Below are 22,613 nucleotides of genomic sequence, written 5' to 3'. Positions count from 1 at the left end.
ATGTATAAAAAAAGACAGTAAGAATTGAAAGAATATTCAAAATTGAATCCTTTTTTTTTAAGTCTTGCTGCTGAAAGTTTTTGCCCTCTTGTTTTTGGCTTGCAGTCATTTTGTGATCAGCTCATTCCTGTCTGTAGTCATTTCTTTCAACAGAAATCCTGGTTGAGCTGTTGAAGTTTGGGTTTTACTGTGTTAAATTTCATCCTGTTTTTGTTATTTCATTATTTTTTACTGTCCATACCTTGCTCCTTCCCTGTGCTCAGGGTGATGGTTTCTCACCTTTATGTCATCAGAACCTTTTTAAGTTTTGCATAGATGTTTACAGTGGAATTACTAAACTACAAAATTTTTTTTAAAGAATGAACATCTCTGGTGTCACAGTTTCCGTTTCAGCATTCTTTTCATGTGCTGTACTGAATCTCCCTACTGATCTTTTCAAATTCTGCAAGTAATATTCAGATCCCCCTGTTGCACGTTTCATGGCAATGCAGAGAGAGGAGAGGAGTTCGAATTGAGTGCCATTCTATGTATTTTCTATTCAGTCTTTGCTGAAGCCATTGAGAAACTTTTTTTTTGTGTAGTTCAGCAGTCAGCCAGCAAAGAAGGATGCTGATTTGGTTATTCTCTTTTATCCTTCTTGTGATATTCCCAGGGAGAGCTGAGTAAAGGCGCAACTTCTGTGAATCTAGAAGAATAGCTAGATGGAATTGGACTTCTTTATCCCACTATCACACCAGGGATTTATTTGCCTTTTTATTTTGTTTTATTTTTTCAAAAAATAAGTACCAGACTCTTCTCTAGTTCTTTGTTCCTGACTACAGAGAAGTGTAGTGATTGCTCAAGGAGTGTTTGTGGAACTGGCTTGGAGCCCAAGTAATCCAAGTAAGCTTGTGTCCAGGCTGTAATACTTGGTAACAATTCTTCCACTACTTTTTAACTTGTTACTAAAATTAGGAAGGCAGTAAAAAGTGTAAAGGTCCTGGTTGTCCTGTGTGGTAGTGAAAAGCTCATCCTTATGTGAGTTATTTTTAAAAAGTTTAAAAGGAAGGGTAAATTAATTGATTGAAAGTATGTGTCTGTGTTTGCAGCATCTTGTGCTTCTATTTGTTTGGGCTTCATTCTAATAGGATGTTCCTGCATTTTAATAGAAGAATTCTGTTCAGATATTCTGAAATCCATTGGCCATGCAAAGGCAACTGTGTGCTCAGGGCATACAGAAAAATAGTTTAAATAAAACCAAGCTGTATGCTGTTTCCCCTGCTTGCCACCAAATTTGCTTTGGGTTTGTTGTTGTTTGCTTGGTAGGGGATTTCTGTCTTCTTGGAAGTCCTTTTGGCATGAGGAGCTGGTTTATGATGTGGTCTGCAGTGCTGCATCTTTCCTTTTCTGGAAAAGTACATTTTCTTTTCCTTCTGTTCATGTAAAAATGTATATTTGAAGTGTAACCAACTTTTGATAATCCATTGGTTTAGGTCTTTTAGGTTTTGGAGAGCATTTTAGGCCTGTTCTTACCTTGAGGAACGCTTTAATTTGTAAGCTACATTCATGTTTCTCATTAGTTAGGCTGCCTATTGTTTGCAAATCTGCTTTAACTGGATATGACAGTGTTTCTTATTACTCTGTTTACCAGTTGAGATGTCCATTTGGCTTCAGTGAACTTGTGATTGCATTAGTAAAGCTTGTGTGGACATACTCCACTGACCTGTTCCAAAATACATTTTTTTATCCATTTTGGTTTTATTCTGGGCCCTTCTTTCCTGAAGGTTTTAAACCCAGCACTACAGAGATCTCAGAATCTGTGAATGTCTCACAAAATACCTGCTTAGCGTGTCTTTCTTCTTCAGCTCTTTTGATTTGCTCATTGTGAAGGCCTGGCAAAGGCACCTGACCAGCTTGTTTCATGTATTTGTGTCTAGACAGTGGTGGATTCTTTGTCTTTCTTTCAAAGTCTGGGGTTTGCCATTCTTTACTATTCATGAGTGCCCAAAACTGCATCTGTGAGGTGTTTGAAATCCTGTGTGTCACATTGGTTTGTGACAAGCGGCAAAGAAAAGCTAGAATATGCAGTCAGATCTGTGATGGAAATGCCTCAGTTCATCTCATTGCTTGTCTTGCTTACCTCAGCAAGGGAGAGTCATGGCTTTTCTCAGAACTGCTTTCTAAGTTCAGGAAGCCATAAGGAAGAACTGGTGATCTCGGTGACAGACCTAGTGCCAGAGCTTTTCTCAGGATGATTCTAAGAATTCACCTCATTATCTTGGTACAGTGTGTAAGGTAGAGTTCAACACCCCAATGTGGCAGTGCCTTCCCCCCACTACTTCAATAGCATTTCATGGGGTTTGGGAGTCACTTTGTTTCAAGGTTTGAAAGAAGACAACTCTTCAAAATATCAATGGGGGAGGGAAAAGTTCCAGTGATTTGTTTAATCCAAAACTTAACTCAATTTTTCTTATCATTCATAAGATAAGAATAGACTGTTTTGCTCAGTATATAAGATTCACCATGGTAAAGAAGCTGTCACACTGTCAGCTTCAGGAAGATGGACTTTATTGGTGTTTCTAGAGATATTTAGTGTAAGATGCAAAACCAATGTGAATTGTAGACTTAATAAGACAAACTAAGCAAAAGAATCTGACCAAAGAGAAATTAGAAGTTTTTCCCTGGAAAAAATAAAATAGATATGAACAAGTGGAGTTTACAGCTTTTTCTTGTATTTTTGGTTTCAGTCTTACACTTAACTCTCCAGCTTGCTGATATTTGGAAATGTGAACTTACATTATCATGTAAAATGTAGAGACCTTTAAGGCTTACATTTGTTCAGCTTTTAACAAGACTGGTTTCTGAAATAGTGGTTCTCGTTATATTTTCAGGTATTTTTAAGTAATACTTCATAATTTTTATGTTTATTTTGCATGTATTGAGTAGGTGCTGTTTGTTTGTCTGCAGTCAGCTGAGGAAAAATAAAGTTTGCCAATGACCTGCCTTACATTGTCTAACCATAGCTGCTCTGTATCCTACAGAGTCCCAAATAAGATGGACTGCTTTTTGTCCCCCAGTATGTAAGTAGCTCAATTCAGAAAGTGAATTTGAGTAGATAATGTATTTATACCACTTTTGAACAAATTGAGCACAAGAGAGGAATGCAAGGGTAACTTTCCCAGCCAGCTTTCTCTTCTCATAAGATGCAGGAAGTAGTTTCCAAGTTTGGGAGAGTTTGTCAAGGACACAAAAGTCAAAGAAAACAGTGCTGAGGAAATCAAGGAGGAGGTTCCTATCTGCTTGAAGGCTGAATAGGAGAAACATGATAGTAATGAAAAGTCTACTTTAAATTTTTTGCTCAAGACTTGATTTTAGTGTGATGTCTACCAAGCTAGATCAGAAAGAAGTAAGTTGAGGGGAAAGATGGGGAGCATGTGTACACATCTTTTAAAACTGTCCATATTTTGAATGCATCTTCACCCCTTAATCTCAGTGCTCTTCTCATCTTGTTGAAAATTGTTTTTCATGGTGTGTGTGTTTTAATTGTGCTGCTTCAAGTTGAAAACCAGTTTGGCTAAAATTGTACTTCCTTTTGTTGCTCTATGTATGTAAGAGTATCAGCATCCTTATGTACTGGGGAGGATTGTGCCCATTTAATTAACCACAGCAGTTTTTCATTTAGTTTTACGTTTTGTTGAGAAAAGCCGTGTGAGAAATGGCTTAGATGACAGAATCCTGAATGTAGGCATGGGTTGTTGGCTTTGTGTGTGTCACAGCCCAGCTGAACAGAGCATGGAGTGATGTGGGTTTTTTTCTAGATAGAGTGCAGAATTTGCAGCTCTTTGATGCTTTAAAAGCTCCCTTCCTTTTTCATTGCTGGAAGAATGATTAATTCTTAAATCCAGAGAAAAATGCAGGAAGAGAATGTAATATATTATAATTTATACCATTTCTAGGTAGTGTCCTCTGAATTTGCCCATTTTTCAAGGGCAAGCTTTGTAACATGAAAATTAAATGAGCACCTCTGGGATTCAGGAGTTCCTTTCTCAACCCCTGAGGTTTTTATGGTGCTTTTGCACTCAGCAGGCACTTGACTTCTCCTCATCTCCCTTCACTGCAACTTGGGAGGGTCTACCTGGCTGCTCTTGGGACTGGCTTTTGATTTTATCTTACTGAGTTTTTTTTTCCTGTAGTTGCTTTTGTCCTGCAACTGAGGAAGTACTGCAGGAAGTTTTCTTCCAAAATAACATCTCCTTTTTTTTTTTTTTTTTTTAATGGGTTGCTTTCTCTTAGAGAGCTCCAGCACAGAAAGTGCTAGAGAAAGACTGGAGAAATAGTGACATATGTGTCACCAAGAAGACACTTGCATGTGCTTTTGGTCACTTTGGTATGAAACTTTGGTAGTTTCATTCAGTTCCTGGCATGTTTTAGACATACTGTAACAGTTTAGCAATGAGAGTGGTGGACTATTGACGTTTTCCATGAATTTCTGTGTTGTTATTTGGAGTTTCTCCAGAGATCTGTAGCCATTTCCCTGTTGATGAGAATAAGCATTGTTTTAAAGGACCTTGCTGACTGAGGGTACAACTTTAGGGATAGTTTAACACTGTAAATTATCTTCCATGATTTACTCTGTTCCATAATGGTTTGGATTTTGGTCACTTAAAGCCAGATCCTTGTTGCCTTGAAGAATGTGAATTGTTTTTAGAGCTTACAAATGACATCAGAAAGCCTGTGTCAGTTTTTTTATAGCTGTATTTCCCAAGTTCTGGAAACCAGCTGTGGTATCTTTAAATTGTCATAGTTGTCTCTGATTTACATGTATAATTCTTCTGGAACACCTTTGTACACCATAAGTTATGTCAGTACAGCTTTGTTAAATCTGTTCAGGTTACAGAGCTGCCATGGGGACCTCTGTGTGTTCAGGTTTTTTGCAGGTCCAGCAGTTTGGGAACAGATATTTGATACTTAGTAAGATCTACAGCTTAATTCTCATTAGCATTGTCAAGTGAACTGTGATTAAAGTATTCTTTCATTTGAACCAAAAGAAGCTTTACCATAACAAGAGTGTTGCTCATGTGAGGTCACAGATTCACAGAAAGTTTTGTCTTGGAAGGGACATTAAAGATCATCCAGTTCCGTGTTCCTTGCCATGGGTAGGGGCACCTTCCAGCCAGGTTGCTCAAAGCTCCATGGCTTCAAACAGAAAGAGAGTAGGTTTAGACTGGAAACAATTCTTTCCTGTGAGGGAAGGTGAGGATTGGAGCAAGTGGCTCAGAGAGGCTGGGGCTGCCAAATCCCTGGAAGTGTTCGAGGCTGGGTTTGATGCGGCTTTGGGCAGCCAGGTCTGGTGGAAGGTGTCCCTGCACATGGCAGGGGGTTAGAGCTGGATGATCTTTAATGTCCCTTCTGACCCAAACCATCCTTTGACTCTGTGATTCTGTTTTTTCTTCTGCAGTGAAACACAGAACAGAAAAATGTAAATTAAGTTCTTACAGAAGAGTTTTGTTACCTATCAAAACACAGTACCTTTGAAGCTACAGACTTAAGGACTCAGCTTTCAAAACACAGTTTCTGTTTCTTGTGTTGTCTGATAGACCACATTTTCTAGAACAAAATAAAATACATTTTTCTAAATCCCTGCTGGTATTTAAGACAATGAAGTATTAGTTAAAACTGAGTAAATGTGAATTAAGAGCTTTGAGATTCTTTTCTTCTAGTACATTTTTGTAATTATATTGGCACCTTAATTAGGGATACCTTGGGATATAATTAGACTCCATGATTGTATGTGAATCTTTAGTGGTGTATTTAAAAGTTTGTAAGGATTACTGTAAACTAGACTGGTCTGTCTGAATAGTTATGGTCGTGAAGTAAGAGGCAGTAACATGTGGGAATTATGTGGCTTGAGTAAAGGCTAAGCATGTCTGATGATTGAAGGGGTCTGGAAATAATTTTAATTTTGAATTTTCTATTTATTGAAAAAATATTTATTTTAATTTTCATTTAATTTCATTTATTTTCCTAGTCATCTGAGAATACTTTGATACTTGGGTAGGTCTGGATACATGACTGAGGGAGAGGTTGTTAATAAGGGTTAATTGTTGCAATGTAATTGAGGTTTATTGAGTGAAGAGCTGGCCTGTTTTTTCTTTCCCTGTTTTTTCTTTCCCCCCACCTTTTTTTAGATGGATTGATACTTCAGATTTGTGCTTTGTGGCATGAGATACTCTGTTATCATTAAGTAACATCAGCCAGCCAGTGGAAAAAAAAAAAAAAGGCATACAAAGCTACAGTATTAAACTGAAAGTATTTAATTAAACACTTGATTCTAAAATATTCTGAGCAACATTATGTTTTACCCAGCCAAATTTCATATAAAATAGATACAGATTTTTTAAAGTAATTTTCCCATAATTAAACTTTTTCTTATTAACATTCCAGTACTGTTCTTCATCCTGTTAAGGTCTTTGGGAAAGTTTATTAGGAATATGAAGAAATACTTATTTCAAGGCTGTATGACACATTTCCACTTTATCCAAGAAACAAAAGATGTTCCTTTCTTTAGAGACACAAAACACTGATCTGTTTATGTGCTAATGTACAGTAGAGTATCAATATACCAAATATCAGCAAAGTGTTTGATTTAGAGCTTTTTCTGGGCATGGAGCTTCTTTTCTAAAAGCTTTTATTTTATGGAGTTTGATTCTTATTAAGTGCAGATATTTAAATGTCACTTTCCAATATCTGTAGTAGTTCCTTGTTTCATAACCTGTTACCAGTGTGATTATGACCTGATGCCTGGAAGAAGGAATACATAGTCATGTGAAACTTACTTAGCTACTGTTATTTTTTTATATTTTCTTCATCATGTTTATTGTATTTACAAGAGGAAGGCAGGCTTTAATCTGTGAATCACAGTTCAGGGAAGAATTTGCCTTTTCACATGAAGCAGAACAAAAGATGCACATTTTAAAACAAATTTTATTTTGAGTTTTTCTTTTGATGTGCTTTGTCACGAACCTTATATGAAATAACAGTAATGTTTGTATCCATACCTATTTGTTTCCAAGTATATGAAAAAAATACTGTGAATTTGTGTGCAAGTGGTACTGTCAGTGCACATTGGAACTCACTGCTTCAAGTAAAACTGTGTCTTGTTTCTTATTTGGACCGTATGAACCAAGTTCTAGAGCCTACTCTTGCCAGAGACAATGGCCAGTGCCATGGATTCCAATATATGTTTTAGGTTTCTTCTTTTCACAGTGAGCCAGGATTTTTCATAAACTATCACTTCTTTCCAAGTACAATTTCTCTTGCTTCCATTGCTCTGTGTCCCCTACAGTTTTGTACATCTGAACGGAACAATGGTGGCATTTCTGGCAGGTGAATCTACCTAAATGGTCTTTCCCTTTATGACTGCACTTGTGAAATACAGCAGCAAAGGAGAGAGGAGAATACTTGGGTTACTTAGGCAGCACTAAGTCTCTTTCCTTAAGATGGTTTGTGTGGCTTTGTCTGAAGGGGGAAGTGTTTGATTTTTCAGCCTGATCCATTGTTTTTCTCTCCCAGAGCAGTGGTGCTTCTGGGTTACTGCTCTGGAGCCAGGAGGAGGTTCCAGGAGCTCACCATGGGAGCACTCCCATGACACTCAAGTGGGAAAGCAGAGTCAGCCTTAGAGTTTTCAGCGTGGGTTTTTTTCAAGCTGAATGCTTTGAAAAAGGCACCTTTCTTGAACTCCAGATGTCATATAGGTGGGTACCAGAATTGGGAGAGAGTCTGTGGCTACAGAAACATTTCTGAGAGGGTTTTGATGCTGAATAGGTGATAGGCACTGAGGGCAGGCTGAGGTGTAGGAACCAGACAAAATGGACTGGAGCACAGAAAGAGGCTGAGAAACAGCAACAGCCCAGGAGTGAAAGCTGAAGAGCCTTGCTGAGAAACATGAAAGGGCCTGTGTTCCTGGAGGAATTTCCAGTGCAGGTTTCCTCTATTCACTAACATTCACTGAAATAATTCACTGGAAGCTCTGAAGTGAAATTGTTCAGTGTGTGTTCCAAACTGCTGAAGTGTGTTTCACAAAGACCTTTTCTTCCTTTTGCATGACTTGGGTAGAAAACACTTTTTTCATAATGCGTAGAAAGAAATCATCTTTTTTTTTTTTTTTTTTCTTTTCTCCTCCCCCCACTTCCCTTGATGTATTTCATAAATGGTACTCTGAGCATTAAGGCAATGACATAGTAGTTCACTACCATTCCATTGCAAGATTTTATAGTCTGGGGGGAGGATTATGTGTTAAAGCCAGAGAAAACCTCATGTCTGAAGAGCAAAGAAAACCCACTAAAGGAAAATCAAACAGTCTTTCCAATCAAGAATGTACCTCCTTCCTCGGTAATGTATCATTTTGCTGGTGGGACTGACTCATTTTGGGGCTTTGCTGTAGAAAATGAGAATGCAGATACTTGGGCCCGCCCTTTCTCCTGTTTTTCTGTTCTCAGCAACAATGGCATGGTCCTTCAATGTCTACAAAAGAGAGAAAATGTCAGTGGAATGCCCCCAAAGTCTACATGTGGAACAAGGAAATAAAATCTCATTTTAAAATGTATAAAAATAATAAGAAATTTATTTAAATAATTATGTCATTAGTATTTTCAGCAAATAAGAAAACTGGAGCTCTGTATATATTAAAAAGTCAGGAAACCATACCCATCTCTTAACCAGCATGCCAGCAGTAAGTTTATAAAAATTTACACAAGGAAGTGTGGTAGTACCACCAATCTCCTCAACTTGGTAGGTGTTTTAATGCAGCCCTCCTTTTCCAACCTCATTACCACCTCACTCATGGTTCTTTCTGATTTAAATATTGTATATTCAGTCTTTTCCATAGCTCGTCTGGGGTTTTTTATTGTCGGTGTTCAAGGGTCTAATTTTGCCTTTTGTGTGATGGTTATATTTTTGAAAAAAGAGTAATCAGTCTTTTAGAGTTAATATTGGTTAGTTTCAGTCAAGGACAGGTCCTCATTATGCTTTGAGCATTATAGAAATAAAAAGGCCTCTTCAGCAGCTTTCTCCTTAATATATAGCACAGGAATAAAAAGAAAAAATACCTCAGTGGGACTAGTAGGAATATTTGCTCAGCTGTAACATTGTTTGCTTAGTGTTACACAACTGACTCTAATCTAGGTTTCACAGCAGTTTCCCTTTTATATAGTATTTTATTTAAGCATTTCTGTTAAATTTATCATGAATGTGATTCAGATGGGTTTTTTTGAATGAGAGCTTTACAGTCCAGACTCTTTAATAAAATTAGAATTATAAAGGGGTTCTGATTATTCCAGTCAAAAGAGTCTGAGGCTTTTTCCTGATTACTATAGATTATATTGTGGATTTTCATTTGGGATTTTCACCTATCTTCAAAAATATCTTATAAACATGCTTTAAAACTCAGGAGTACTCATATTAGTCTGTTGGCATCAGTTTGCTTTTAAGCAGTAGCCTAAAAACTACTTCTGAGATTGGTGTACTCAGCAGCTCACAAAATCAAACCATTAGCAAAAAATAGTTTTGAACTCCCTGAAGATTTTGTTATTGACTTCCATTAGTGCAAGTTCTGTCCCAGAGTTGCAGATTGAGCATAAATATTGCAGACATCAGTATGAAGTAGTGCCATTAATGCAGGTGTCGTTGAGTGTTTTTTTAATAACACGGAGCAAATCAGGCATGAGAGAGGCATCTCAGGAATCTTCACAAATGTGGAGCAACTGCCCATCCTGTGCAAGTGCATCACCTCGGTGGGAAATCAGACATTAATTGCATTAAAGCTATTTTTCCTAATAGACCACTGTTGATAGTCATTTATTTATGTGAAAGAATTAATATTGTTTATTTTCATGTATATACTTGTCCTCCCCATTCTGCAGCTCTGACCTGGGAATAAGAAGTAGGCAGACAATAGTAGGTCTGCTGCCAGTAATGAATGTGTAGGTGTTCCATGAGTCATAGTCATGATTAATTATAAAAATCCTATTAAATAACATTAATTGAAGAACTGATGAAGTGGCATGTTCTCAAAGCAGCACTTCACATGAGTATTTTTTTACCAGTGTGATTTCAGTGATATTAATGGTTTCTTTCAAAGATGTCACTTGCCCCTTCAGTACATCAGGGAGGGAAAGTAGCTGTTATGAAATAAATAAATATTTATTTCTTGAGGCATCTAACTTGGGTAAAATGACTTGATCCACTTTATTGCAGTGTCATGGTCTCACTTCAGATACATGTATTCAAGCTGCAGTTTGGACACTTTTTAAATAAAACTGCAGGTGTTTCCCCATCTAGCCTTTCCCTTTGAACTTTTTAATTTATACTTTAATATTTCTGTTCAAAAATTTTCACCCACATTGCTTCAGTATGGAATTGTTTTGCAAAGATCTGGGAAGAATGACAGAATCTGCAGACTAAATAGTGAATCTGAGTCTAAATACCCAATCCAACCAAATATCCAAGCAAATACTGAGGGCTTTTTTCCTTTCAATTACTGCAGGTTGTTACAGAATATTAGATGCTTTTGTATGGTATTTCCAGAGAGATGTGTTGACAAATTATAAACCTTTAAAAGCAAATAGAGAACTTCTAGAGAAATGACACAGGAAGACAGTTCAGTTGTTATTATTATTCTTTGAGCTTTGTGAGGCAAATGCTCATTTTCCAAAATATAAATGGATTTGATACGTTCAATAAGTAGGAGTTTCAGTTTTCTCAAATGTCACCCCAGGTGAGGTTTTTTAATGAGAGTAACTTGAAATAGATGGCAAATCATTGGGAAGACTGTTACCATTACACATCTATGACATCAGTATGTGCCTTGGGCACCTCCAGAATGTTTGCTTCCTGTAAGACATAAAATGCTGTGATGGATAAATCCCCCAGAAAAGGTCGGCCCTGGCAGCAATTCTTCCTTGTCTGGGAAGCTGAAAGGTCAGGATGCTCAGGATTCTGGTAGGACTGGAAGCTGAGCATCTCACTAACCTGTGGCTGGACTTTCACTCCTAATTTTATTGTGCATGGTGCTTCTGGAAGTTCATTTCTGTATGTGAGTGCTCTGTTACAGTATCAAGCACCAGTTGAGTGTTTTTCAGCCTTTTCTGAACTCCTTTAATTGAAATAAATGAATTTTGTGGTAAACCATCTCTTACCTTATGGGTGTTTTAAGTAAAATACTCATCCTAGTACTGTGACAGAATTGTTATCTTAACACTGTCACAGCATTAGGGTGTCATCTGATGCTGAGATTTCTATGCCATCAGATAAAATTGGTTTTAGAAAACAGTGCAATCATCTTGATTGTTTTAACCATCTGAACAGCTCTCTAATACTACTGGACTGCTGACATGAATTAGCTGAGCAGCCTGTGTCTCTTGAGGAGTTTATTTGTAGATGATGATGATTAAGCCCAGGAATCTCAGTGAAGTGGACTCTCCACTGTGTCAGTGTGGGGACAGTCTGTGTTTAGGGCTTGTGACCTTACAGCCTGGTCTGTGTGGAAGATGCCCTGTCCAGAGCATAACACAGAGTCCACAATAGAGCTCTCAGAATCTCAGACTGGCTCCTGCTCTCTCCAGGCACCACATCTTTTGTTGACCCAAATTGTTTCCCCTTCACTAGCTCTGATGTATTATTCATGTTATTTCAATGTGGTTTTACTTTTGATAAAGGAATGGGATTTCCCCATTTGACTGTAAACATGGTGAGAAAAAGCTTTTAGGACATTATTCCAGCCCTAGTTTAGCTGTAACCAGCTGAAATATAGATATCAAAACCTCCTTGTCCTGTCATTAGAGATTAAGGAAAAGCCTTATGAAGAAGTAGGGCTGTGCTTGGTTTGACTTTGTGCCACAAATGAAACAGAAGCTTCGTTTAATTGTTTGTACCTTTGCACGTAACAATGTTAAACAAAACACAGAATCTTGTAGTGGAGAAAAATGAGTTGAATGTTAGAGACCATGTAGGAATTGGTGCTGGAACAGAAGAAAATATGTATATTTACTAAGGGAATGTGTGACATATAAAGCATAACACTAATCTCTGGCAGTTCTTTTCCATTTGATGGCACTAACATTTCTATAATTAAGAGCAATGGAATTATTTAGAGGAAAACTGTGTTATAAACCATTCTTTTTTTAATTGAACAGCTGTAATTTCTACCAATGGAGCAAACTATATTATAAGAAAATGATTATTAGTTTAAAATGCAAAGTTAAATGAATGCAAAATTAACAAACAGATGGTGAAGAATTATTGTGCTTTATTTTACTCCTGGGTAAAAGGGCTCATGCAGGATTGTAAAAATGTCATCACACTTCGTAAACCTGAAAGCAAACAGAATTTGCAGTTGTGCACATCTGTTTTGGGACACTGCTAGAGGGTTAGAAGAATCAATGTTGTTTTCAAATAAGGATATTCATCAAAAGGATATAATTTACTTAACAGTTATGGCTTCTGCTAAGCATCAGACTTAATGTTCTGTGGAATTCATTACAAAATTTGGCAGCTTTTTTGTTCACAAGCTACTGAGGCAGCATTCTGCAAAACTGAAACAAACAGCCCCTTCTTACCCTCACCTCCCTGAAGCCCAGTTGAATAACCTGCTTCAATATTTGATTAGTTATTTTAGTGTCTTAAATTCTATGTCAAGATGTTGCACTTCACAATGCTTGCCCAAGGAATACCAGTGAAGGAACAGGATGAAAAGACATGGGCTTATTTATTTATTTCAGTGGCTAGTGAGTTAAATAATTATATAATATTTGGAATACCATGTCTTGGGAGAAGCAATGGGACAAATACATAGAAGTGACTAATTTAGTCAAGTTGGAAAAAAAAAGCTAAAAGCCCTAGCCAGATAAAACATGTCAAGTTTTTATTAGGCAAGAAATGATACTAATGTTCAAGCTGGTAGTTTCCAAGTATGCCACCTAATTGCTTTGTTTGAGCTCAATTTACAGAAATTAGTGAACTGAAGATGTAGGATTTTGTTTACGATGACTTTGTGCCATTTGGAGAGTGCAATTTAGGAACAGCCAAGGAAATAGGAATTATGAACAATAAGGTACTGATTGCAGTCAGTGGGGAAGGAATACTAAGGAGGTGCTCACTAATGAGGAAGGTATTAAAGGCAGGAAATTCTTGCATTTTTTATGTCTACATAATCCAGAGTTTCTTGTCACTCCATCCCTTCTATTACCTTGTAAATTATATGTATCATTGAGTGAATATAGTGACTGTGGCTGACATTACTTTCTGTTAAATCAGGGTAATGTATCTTCAAAATCTTTTTTAAAAGAGTGCATTATTAAGACAATAAAATGAAAACACAAAGTAAGGCCCTGTCAAAAGACAAGTTGTCTGCACACAATTAACATCCTTTGCACACAGTTTGTGTCCTTTGCACACAATTAATGTCTTTTGTGTCTTGGCCTGATTTTGCATCTTTAATTGTATGATCACATGCAGAACAGTTTGTGCCTAGTTCAGTCCACAGGCTGGACATTGCTGCCTTAGTATAAACCTCTTCAATATTCCATCTTTTTTTCATTATTGTTTAGTGTATAGGTATGTAGGCTATGCAGATACTGCTGAAAAGAAAGATTTCCTCATTTCTGCATGATTTTTTCAATAATGTTTTTACTATAATGAACATGTGAATAACTTGTCTGTAATTTTTTTTTAAATAGCAGATTTATATGGCCTTGTTATGTGTCTTAGGCTACGTTTTCCCCCAGAGAAGTTGAATTTATTTATATCTGCTAATTTGGATGGCAAATTGAAGGAGTTTCAAAAATACTCAGACTTAGTTAAAAAGGTTGCACTGATATTGCAGTTCTTCCTTCACTCTGGTGCAGTTGTGAGTGCACAATCTATGTAGAAATTAAGGCTGAATTTTTACAGGCCAAAGAAAGCTCCAGGCTTTTAAAAGTAAGATTAAGAACTAAAAAAAAAAAACTAAGAAAAATTTTACTTAGTGCTCTGCCCAGTATCATCAAGGAGCTTCATGGAAGAGATGAAACTACAACTCTTTTGCAGGCCATAGCTCTGTTGCAATAACTGTTTTTCTTCTCCCACAAGCCATCCACAACTTTTTCCAATATTTCTTTATTTCTCTCTGTAAATTACAGTCTCACAGGTAAAAGGTTTCATTAAGTCAGTTACTCCTCTTAAAAGATCTATTTTATGCACAAAATCCACATTTGGTCTGTAATGCTCTTTGTGTTTTAGTGCACACACATGTGTGCATGTCTGCCCATTCCTTTATCTGTGTCTCCATGTCTTGTGTTGCCTTGTATTTGTCTGCCTGTATCATTTCCTTTTGTCAGGGAGAAAAGGAAGAGGCAGACCTCCCAAACTGCAGGTTTAAAGCCTTTGTGGCTACATAAGAATGCTGCTATTTGAGCTGGCTGGGTGATAGTGATACAGCACTGGGTGTCATAGAGCAGTGTACTTTTCCTCATTGTAATCTTCATCCAATTTCAGTTGTCTCAGACTTCTGACTTTTTCTTCAGGTTGATATTTTTAGCCACTTCCACGCATCATCTCTCCTTAACATTTCTCATCCCTTTTGTCTGGGTTCTTTCTGAGATGTGTCCCATCACCATTTCCTGAGTTTTAGCACCAAGTTCCCTTAAGGACTTTATCTAATTTGAGTGCCCAGGTTTGGTTAATTGGCCCTTCAAGTGTTATCCCTGCCTCTCCTCAGCTTCCATCTCCATCCATGGTTTCTCCTCCCAGTCTCATCAGATTCTTTCACACAGTGAATCCTTTTTGTCTCTTGGCTTCTTACTTGTCCATCTCCCTGTGTGCTGGATTCCTATTCCCCAGATGATTAAGTGACAGTAGTATCAGGATCCTTAGGGATGTCTGCTTTCCATTCCAGGGGCTTTTTGTGCTTAGGCTTAGAGTATTTATGACAGACTTCCTCCCTCTAATCCTTGTCAGACTGAAGGAACCTTTGCAGGAGATACATGATGTCCAGTCAGTGCTAGAAATTGGAGAGGATCAGTCATGATCAATGAGAGTAGGTTTTTCTGTGATTTTTCACTGACAAACTTGTGGAAGTGTTTTACATTAAAAAAAAAAGGAGATAGTTTTCTCAAGCTTGGTGACATTAGGATAGATCTAGGAGCAGAAGTTGCATCCCCCACTCTAAAACTCATGACAAATTACAAGTCCCATGAATGAGGTTGTTTTTAAGATGAACAAAATGCTTTTGTTAATTACTTTCCTGTTGTCAGAAATGGCTGGAAAGTTTTGTCTAAGTGTTCCAAAAATATATAAGAGAATTTAGAGGTGTGTTTGAGAAGTTTACTCCAACTCCTTATTGCTCAGAAAACTTGCAAAAACAGAAGAGGATTTATATGAAAGTATTTTTAAATAGTCTTCTTAACATCCTTTCTTTGATACTGCAATGCTGACAAAAACTTTGGTGTGGACTTGGCTGTGGTACAGTAAACTTGTGTCAACATAGGACAGCTCAAGACTCTTATCTAAATTTTGACCTCCCTGTGGATGTGCCTACCTGTGAGATGTGTTCCAGTTCCAGCTGGAGACAGTGCAGATCTGGCCAGTGTTGTCAGTGGAGCCTGAAAATGGTGACCCATTGTTTGGCCAACTGAATGGCTATGAAGTAAATTCCATACAATGACTGAGCCTTATTAAATATAATGAAGTTTGGATGCCCTCATCAAGTCTTGTGTTCTCTGGAAGCTCAGTGTGACTGGATGAGCAGTAAATTCTCCTTTTACTTTAAATACCTTTATAAATGTACTTACTGCATAACCTATAGAATGATTGAGCTACTTCAGAATGCCTATATATGATTTAGGAGTTTAGGAGCTGTGCTGGGTTTGACAGAAAGTTGACTTCATCCTAGTATGTTCTGCAATGACCAGTAACAGATGCCTAGAGATGATCATTAAACAACAAGCATGTAGCAATCTTTCCCTCAATTATTTTTTCTCAAGCCTCCAACAATTTGTGGCTCAGCCCATGCTCTGCCAACACAAAGAAATGTCTACACACACTTCTTAAGACCTTCTGAGCATGAATCAAATGGAACTGGCACAATAGTCTGTTTTCTGAGCCTGCCAAAAAGCAGCCTCAAACCAAAGCTGATGATTTTTGTTCTTGCCTTGTTTGTCCTGGAGTTGCTGATGCTGAAGCCTAATAACCACAGTTTAAATTACATTAAACATTATTGACCTTCTTGTTGTTGACAGTCTAGCTAAACAACAGGCTCATGTGTGCTCTTCTGCCATGGTGGATATTAGATGGGAATTAAGGGAGTTGATAGCTGTGGAAAAGCTTAGCCTCACTCAAAACATTTACATTATCCTAACTCTTGCAGAAAGCGAGGAGGTGATTAAAAAAAACCCTTTTTCTTCATGAAAGTGTGAAAAAAGCAGCAAAGGCAGAGCTTGTGAAGGAAATCATATCCATGCAGTTATTCTGCTAACTTATGTAATGATGAGTAAAACACAGCTCTGAGGCACCCAAACCCTTCCATGGAGCTTCTGAATAAACAGGGTTTGGGAACATTTCAGGTTATATGAGGAAGAATTTGTGTGCAATAAAGTTTGTATGTTTTCTCCTCCCTATTTCAGGTTTCAATTAAAAAATGGTATCTTACTTAGCAAACTTGATTCTTACAAGTTTTTAGCTTGTTCACCACTATTCAAAAAACACCCCTCCAAAACTTGAATGTTTTTTTTCTCTGAATTCTTAAATGCCTTAATAGCAACAGAATTTATTTAATGTACTTTTTAATGAAGGTGAAAAAGAGATGCAACTGGTGTGAGTGAGAAACAAAGTAGTGACTTGTAGAGAGCCTGAAATTTCCACACATAAAGGGATTTCTGCTTTCTGCCTTGATTGCATGTGTTGAGTCACTTTGTTAACATTTGAGGAAGAGGAGTAACTGATCTCTGATTGACTTGCTTGTTACAAATTGAAGTCATTTCCAAATTTGTGACATGAGTCATATAAAATTAAAAAGCTAGAAGGTAATTTCCAGTACTCCTGGAAAGGTGTTCTGTTTAGTACTTCTAATTAGTAGTTCAGTCAAAAGCCATTAATTGTTTTTATGTTGCCATTTTACTGCATTGTGCTCTTTAGTGCTTTATGGTCCTTAAACCAGTGTATTTGACATGAGAGGTGCTAATGGTCGTTAGTGTCTGCAAGCAATATAAAGCTCTTTCTAGATGATGGAGTAACCAATGAAGATTATCAGAACCACCATAGAACATACTTCACTAATCACTGTTTACATAAAAATTTCTTCATGCTCTCATTAATGACAGGTTGTTAAGGTCCAGTTCTCTTCAGTCACAGGTTTGTGGGGGACAGCACTTCACTATAGCTAACTGTTTGACATTTGCTCTTATAGGTAATAGATAAAATTGTTTAACCAAAGACAGATGGCTTGTGTGTATTTTTGGTACACCATCATAAAACTGAAAGTTCTTATTGTTCTCATAGGTTGTGTCACCTGATCTTTTTTAAAGAAAAAGTTCATCATAAGAAAATTTTGCAATTCTCAGTACTAATATTTAGGTTTAGGACACTAACCAAGTGGCAAAGTACTTACTCAAAGACTGTATTTTAGCCTTTCTTTAATATCTGCCTTCTAAGGGTTGTTACTTGTCTGGTTGCTGAGACAGTAGTACTATAAAGTAATTCTAAGGGCAATAAAATAATGATAAAACATGACATCTGATTAGTTCTTGATACTGTCTGGATAAACTCTTACATTGTCTTACAGGCATCTCTTTATAATTTGAACAGGATTTTGGAGTAGTCTAAAGTATGGAGCAGCAGGAAGGTTGGAAAAACGTAAACAAAAAGCTGCTGCTCTTGTCACCATTTTCCACTTTGGCCATCTGTTTCCAGTAAAGCCAGTAGGATTTGTGACATCAGCTGAGCTAACCAAGGCAGAATTAACATTTTTGTTCAGCTGGTTTTGGTGCAATTACAATTGTGGCAAGGAGGTTTTTGAGTTTTTGTCTTCCTGGAAATCTTCTGTGTGGTTTCTGCCACTCTTTATTTCATGGAGGATGTTCTCCCTTAGAGCTAGAATACAGACAAGGTGATTGATCAGGTTTTGTTTTCTGTTGGTTCACTTAGTTCTTCTTCTTCCACTGTATTTGTACAACAATGTCATATTTGAGCCAGTGGGTTTAGTTAATAAAAGGAATTTTAAAATAAAAATTTAAAGATGGCATAGCTTTTGCTTTTAAAAATCAGTTCCTTTTCTGTCTGAAAAGGCAGATGTAACAAACAAAAAGGTCAAAATTATCAAGTGGAAAGAGGAGTGGATAGTTTTAAATGATGGAAATCACAGCAATAAGAAGTAGCACAAGTAGGGATGGACTCAGAGCTTTCTTGCGGTGGACAAGTGCACAAGGAATTTGCTGAAGGGAACAGTTGGTAACCACTGAAGGACTTCCTGAGTAGGAAAATAGTCTGCTAGCTCTGCTTTAGTTTGTTTCCTTGAGTGTACTATGAATAAGTAATAAACTATCTCTCCAGCTTTCTGACACCTTGTAAAGTTGGGGTTTTTTTCCTGTAGAATGGGAATGTAAAATTATTTGATCCATAAACAAAACAGTGTTTGTCTTGCCTTACAGATTACCATTTTCCAATAGCTGCCCTTCAAATTCAGCTTCCACCCCATTCCCATAACACCTTATTTTGTGCTCATACTAATGAAACTGGAGACTCCAGCCTGTCCCTGCCTCTGGTACTGTCCTCATATGGGCATGCATCTCATGGGCAGCATGATTTATTGCTTCATTCCATCTCCTGCTGTCATGGTGCCATATTTTAGCAGTAGTAAAGTAGTATTTGTTACTGATTTTATTTAGCAGAGCTTTTAATATTTTTGTTTAATTTAATACATTTCTGCTGTTCTTTTGGGGTCATAGCATGGGGCCTGGCTTCAGAGGAGTGTTGGCTTCTAGTGCTGGAAAAGTAACTCTTCTCACCAACATCTGCTGCCAAAAAAATCCCTTTGGGCATTAGTTTTTTCAGACTGCTTTATCTCTCTTACAAATTCAGCAAATGTTGATATTCTGTGCTTCTTATTTGCTTCAGATGATACATACCACATTGTTTTCAAAGTGTGTTTCACTTATCTGCCAAATGCTTTTCATTGCCAGTGCAGTTTAGCAGATGGGTTTGAAGGGTTCAATTACATGTAACTTGGGCTTCCATTTTTCTTCCAGCATCTTTATGTGGTTCCTTAAACTACCATCAACATTTTTCAAGTTTTTTTAGTAATCCTGTAGTTTTCTAATTTTCAATAATTTCTTCATTTATTCATAGAGCATTTGGGAAAAGTTACATTCTGATTTTGTAGTTGCTACGTACCATGGTTGATTGGTGGTTTTGAAAAACAGATGTGGTATTTAAAAATGCCATTTATATTGCTATTTTATTCCATTATTCCTAGCTTTTAATAAAAGTTGGATTATTTAAGTGCTTGCAGTTCTTTCATAATTTTCTTTTCCTGATTAAATAGCTACTAAGGATCAATGATGGGATCCAGCAAAGTCTTCTTGAATACTTTTTTGAGGAATACATTTTGGACCTTAGCTCCTCCCAAGTTCCCCTTGCTTTTTTTTTTTTTTTTTGGTACTGAGTAAAATCTTTGAAAAATGTGTGGCCTGTAAGAGTTGAGTCTAGAGTTGGTCCATCTCCATAGGTTTTCAGAACATCAAGGACAAAACAGGTTGTGTGTGGCTCAGAGTGGAGCTGCAGTTCTTGTTGTTGGAGGCTTTGAGCTGTATTTTCATGGGTTTACAGCTAAGTTCAGGATTTACCTTGTTCAGCATCCTCAGCAAGTGCTCATTGAAGATATCATTTCCTAAAAGGGGTTTCTTGCAGGATTTTGGTTTTGTTGGCAGTCCATAAATGTAATTACCAATGCTGCTGCCTTGCTCTCCTTCAAGAGCTCCATGCTATTATTTGCTTATCTTGTTCTCTCTCCTCTCCTCTGCATTTCAGCTGGTAAAGTAACAGGACGCCCCTTACCTGCACTGTCAGCAGGTGTTAGGCATAGGTAAAAGTGAGATGTCTTGCAAGTCCCAGGACAAACTTGGCAGTAGTTCTCCTTGGTGATCCCCTTTAATTTCTTTGCCAGAGCATTTTCTCTCTTTACACTGCACTTCTATTTAGCATACACTAAAATTTTTTCTGTCTCTTGTCCATGAGTTGTGGTGCAGGCAGATATTTTTCTGAAGATGTTCATTTCATCTGGTTTTAAAGAATATCAAGGTAGCTGTTGACACAGCTTTGTGATTTGTATTTTCATGTGGACTGGTTTTGATATCTGTGGACTTGTAGTAGCACTATTTCATGCCTAATTTCATGCCAGGCTTTGAAACAGAGAAGAAGTGTGGAAATAAATGTTGTCTGTATTCTAAGAATTAAGCAGATGCAGTACATAACTTTTCTTTGATTTGGTTTTTGTTTGTATTTGGATGTTACTTGACACTTCAGCTAGTAATCAAGCACACCAGTGTTAGTGTTGTATTTTTCTTGTGAAAAATGAGAGTCCCTGAGCTCAGTTGTTGCTGTATATTATGTATGCCTTCCTGTGAGCTGCTGACCTGTTTTTTCTTGAAGTTAACTCAAAATCTTACGGTGCTGTGCCTTAAAAAATTATTGTTGCCTTGGTGAAAAAGTGCAAAAGGATGTTACAGTGCTTCAGGGACTGTAATGAATCTGAGAAAGAAAAAAGACTGATTAACTGAATCAGAAAGGTGTGGGTGATTTTTTTACAAGCAGACTGATAGACTCCTCTCTCTCTTGACTGGAGAACTGAGGATCATTGCGTAGTTCTTTCTGAGAAATTATTCCTCTGGTGTCTAATAATAATTGTCCTTATTTATGACTTCTCAACGTTTGGTGGTGATATTTGTGTAGTCTTGAAAGGCAAGATGAGAAGAAAGTGCAAGGTTATGTAATGCATTATCGTTCCAGAGAGAATTGTATAATGCCAGTAAGATTTTTGGGAGAACATCATACTTGAGTTCCATTTGCATTTCTGATTACAGTGTCTGTGGTTTTACATTACAGTTTACAGAGCCATGTGGTTTTTAGTCATAACCTATTGACAGCATGGTGTCATCTGCCTTTATTTTCAGAATAAGTCTCCAAGCCCCATTACTGAAGGCATAGCTCAAGTTAGATAGCATAAAATGAAAATCTTTCTCTGTGACAAGAAGAATCTTAATTGTCAGAGTGCGTTTAGAGCTCACTGTGTTTGGGAGTGCCACTGAAAGACAACACTACCCACTAGTTTACTTCTCAATGCTCACTACCTCCTACTGGCCAGGGTGTTCATCTGCTAAATGAAGGGGCAGAACAGATCTGGCTAAAAAATGAAAGAAAAAGGAATTTTTAAATGACTTGTTCTGTTTGTTTTTCAGCGATGTGCATTTTGTAAGCACCTTGGAGCCACTATCAAATGCTGTGAAGAGAAATGTACCCAGATGTACCATTACCCCTGTGCTGCTGGAGCAGGCACATTTCAGGATTTCAGTAACTTGTCCCTCCTTTGTCCAGACCACATTGATCAGGCTCCTGAAAGATGTAAGTACACAGTGTTCAAATGACACAATTAGTACCAGGTTTTATGAAAACTACACTGTCATAGGATCAGCTTAAGAATGCATTTGTTTAGATGCACTGTCACAGTTCACATACCCAAGAGTTCATGTGTGTTCAGGGATAGAAAATATGTGAGTTCATACTCTTCTGTTTTTAAAGACCAGCAGTCCGGCACAGCAAAGTGTTTTTCTTTTAATGACAGAACAAGGAAGAGGTTTACTGGTAAGGCTTGTCTTCTGCCAGGTTCTAGTTCAAATTAACAGACTTGCTTGTCCTAACTCAAGTTAGGATAACCTTCTTGCAAACACTTCAGGTAAATAATAGATTTATATCTGTTAGGAGCTTTTTTTGTACTTGTTTCATGGAGGGGTTGGTTCCAAAGCTTTCAGCTTTATCTCAAGGAGAATAAAACTGTTTCTTTTTTAAGACTTTATTAAGGTTTAAGATGAATTTACTTTTGTTATGAGAAGACTAGTTGAGAAAATTGAATTAAAGCAGTAGCTATTAAATATATTAATTAAATTTGAATTTCATAAGAATGGTCAAGTTTTGCATGCACAAATTTTTTGGGTTTGTTAAATAGTTCATAATTTTGAACAAAATAGTAATTGAAAAAAATACTTCTTTTTAGCAAAGGAAGAAGCAAATTGTGCAGTGTGTGACAGCCCTGGAGACCTCTTAGATCAACTTTTTTGTACTACCTGTGGCCAGCATTACCATGGGATGTGCCTGGACATTCAAGTCACACCTTTAAAAAGAGCAGGTTGGCAGTGTCCTGATTGCAAAGTGTGCCAGAACTGCAAGTAAGTGAGACTTACAGGACATGGAAGTGGATGATGTGAGATTTATGTGCTGTGGTTTTGAAATGCATGTTTCATTAAATTTTTGGGGTTTTTTTCCAAAAAGTGTAGATTATTTCCCCATCTTTTCTGTTGTATTAAGTAGCTGAGCAAACCCTTGTATTGGAAGCT

General features: G+C 37.2%; 1 protein-coding gene across 12 annotated transcripts in view; it reads left to right on the top strand.

The window, feature by feature from the left end:
* Positions 1–22,613, top strand: part of KMT2C (lysine methyltransferase 2C) — a 187,711-nt gene that overhangs the window by 79,431 nt on the left and 85,667 nt on the right. For all 12 annotated transcript variants that reach the window (XM_050971688.1, XM_050971690.1, XM_050971694.1 and 9 more), the window contains 2 exons: positions 21,462–21,624; positions 22,274–22,445. In XM_050971688.1, coding sequence (XP_050827645.1) covers positions 21,462–21,624; positions 22,274–22,445 — 335 coding nt within the window. The remainder of the gene's footprint in view (positions 1–21,461; positions 21,625–22,273; positions 22,446–22,613) is intronic.

The sequence above is a fragment of the Serinus canaria genome, chromosome 2 (assembly GCF_022539315.1).
Source record: "Serinus canaria isolate serCan28SL12 chromosome 2, serCan2020, whole genome shotgun sequence".
In the NCBI taxonomy this organism is placed as follows: domain Eukaryota; kingdom Metazoa; phylum Chordata; class Aves; order Passeriformes; family Fringillidae; genus Serinus; species Serinus canaria.
Note: the sequence above shows the minus strand (reverse complement) of the source record. Positions and strands in the feature narration are given on the sequence as shown.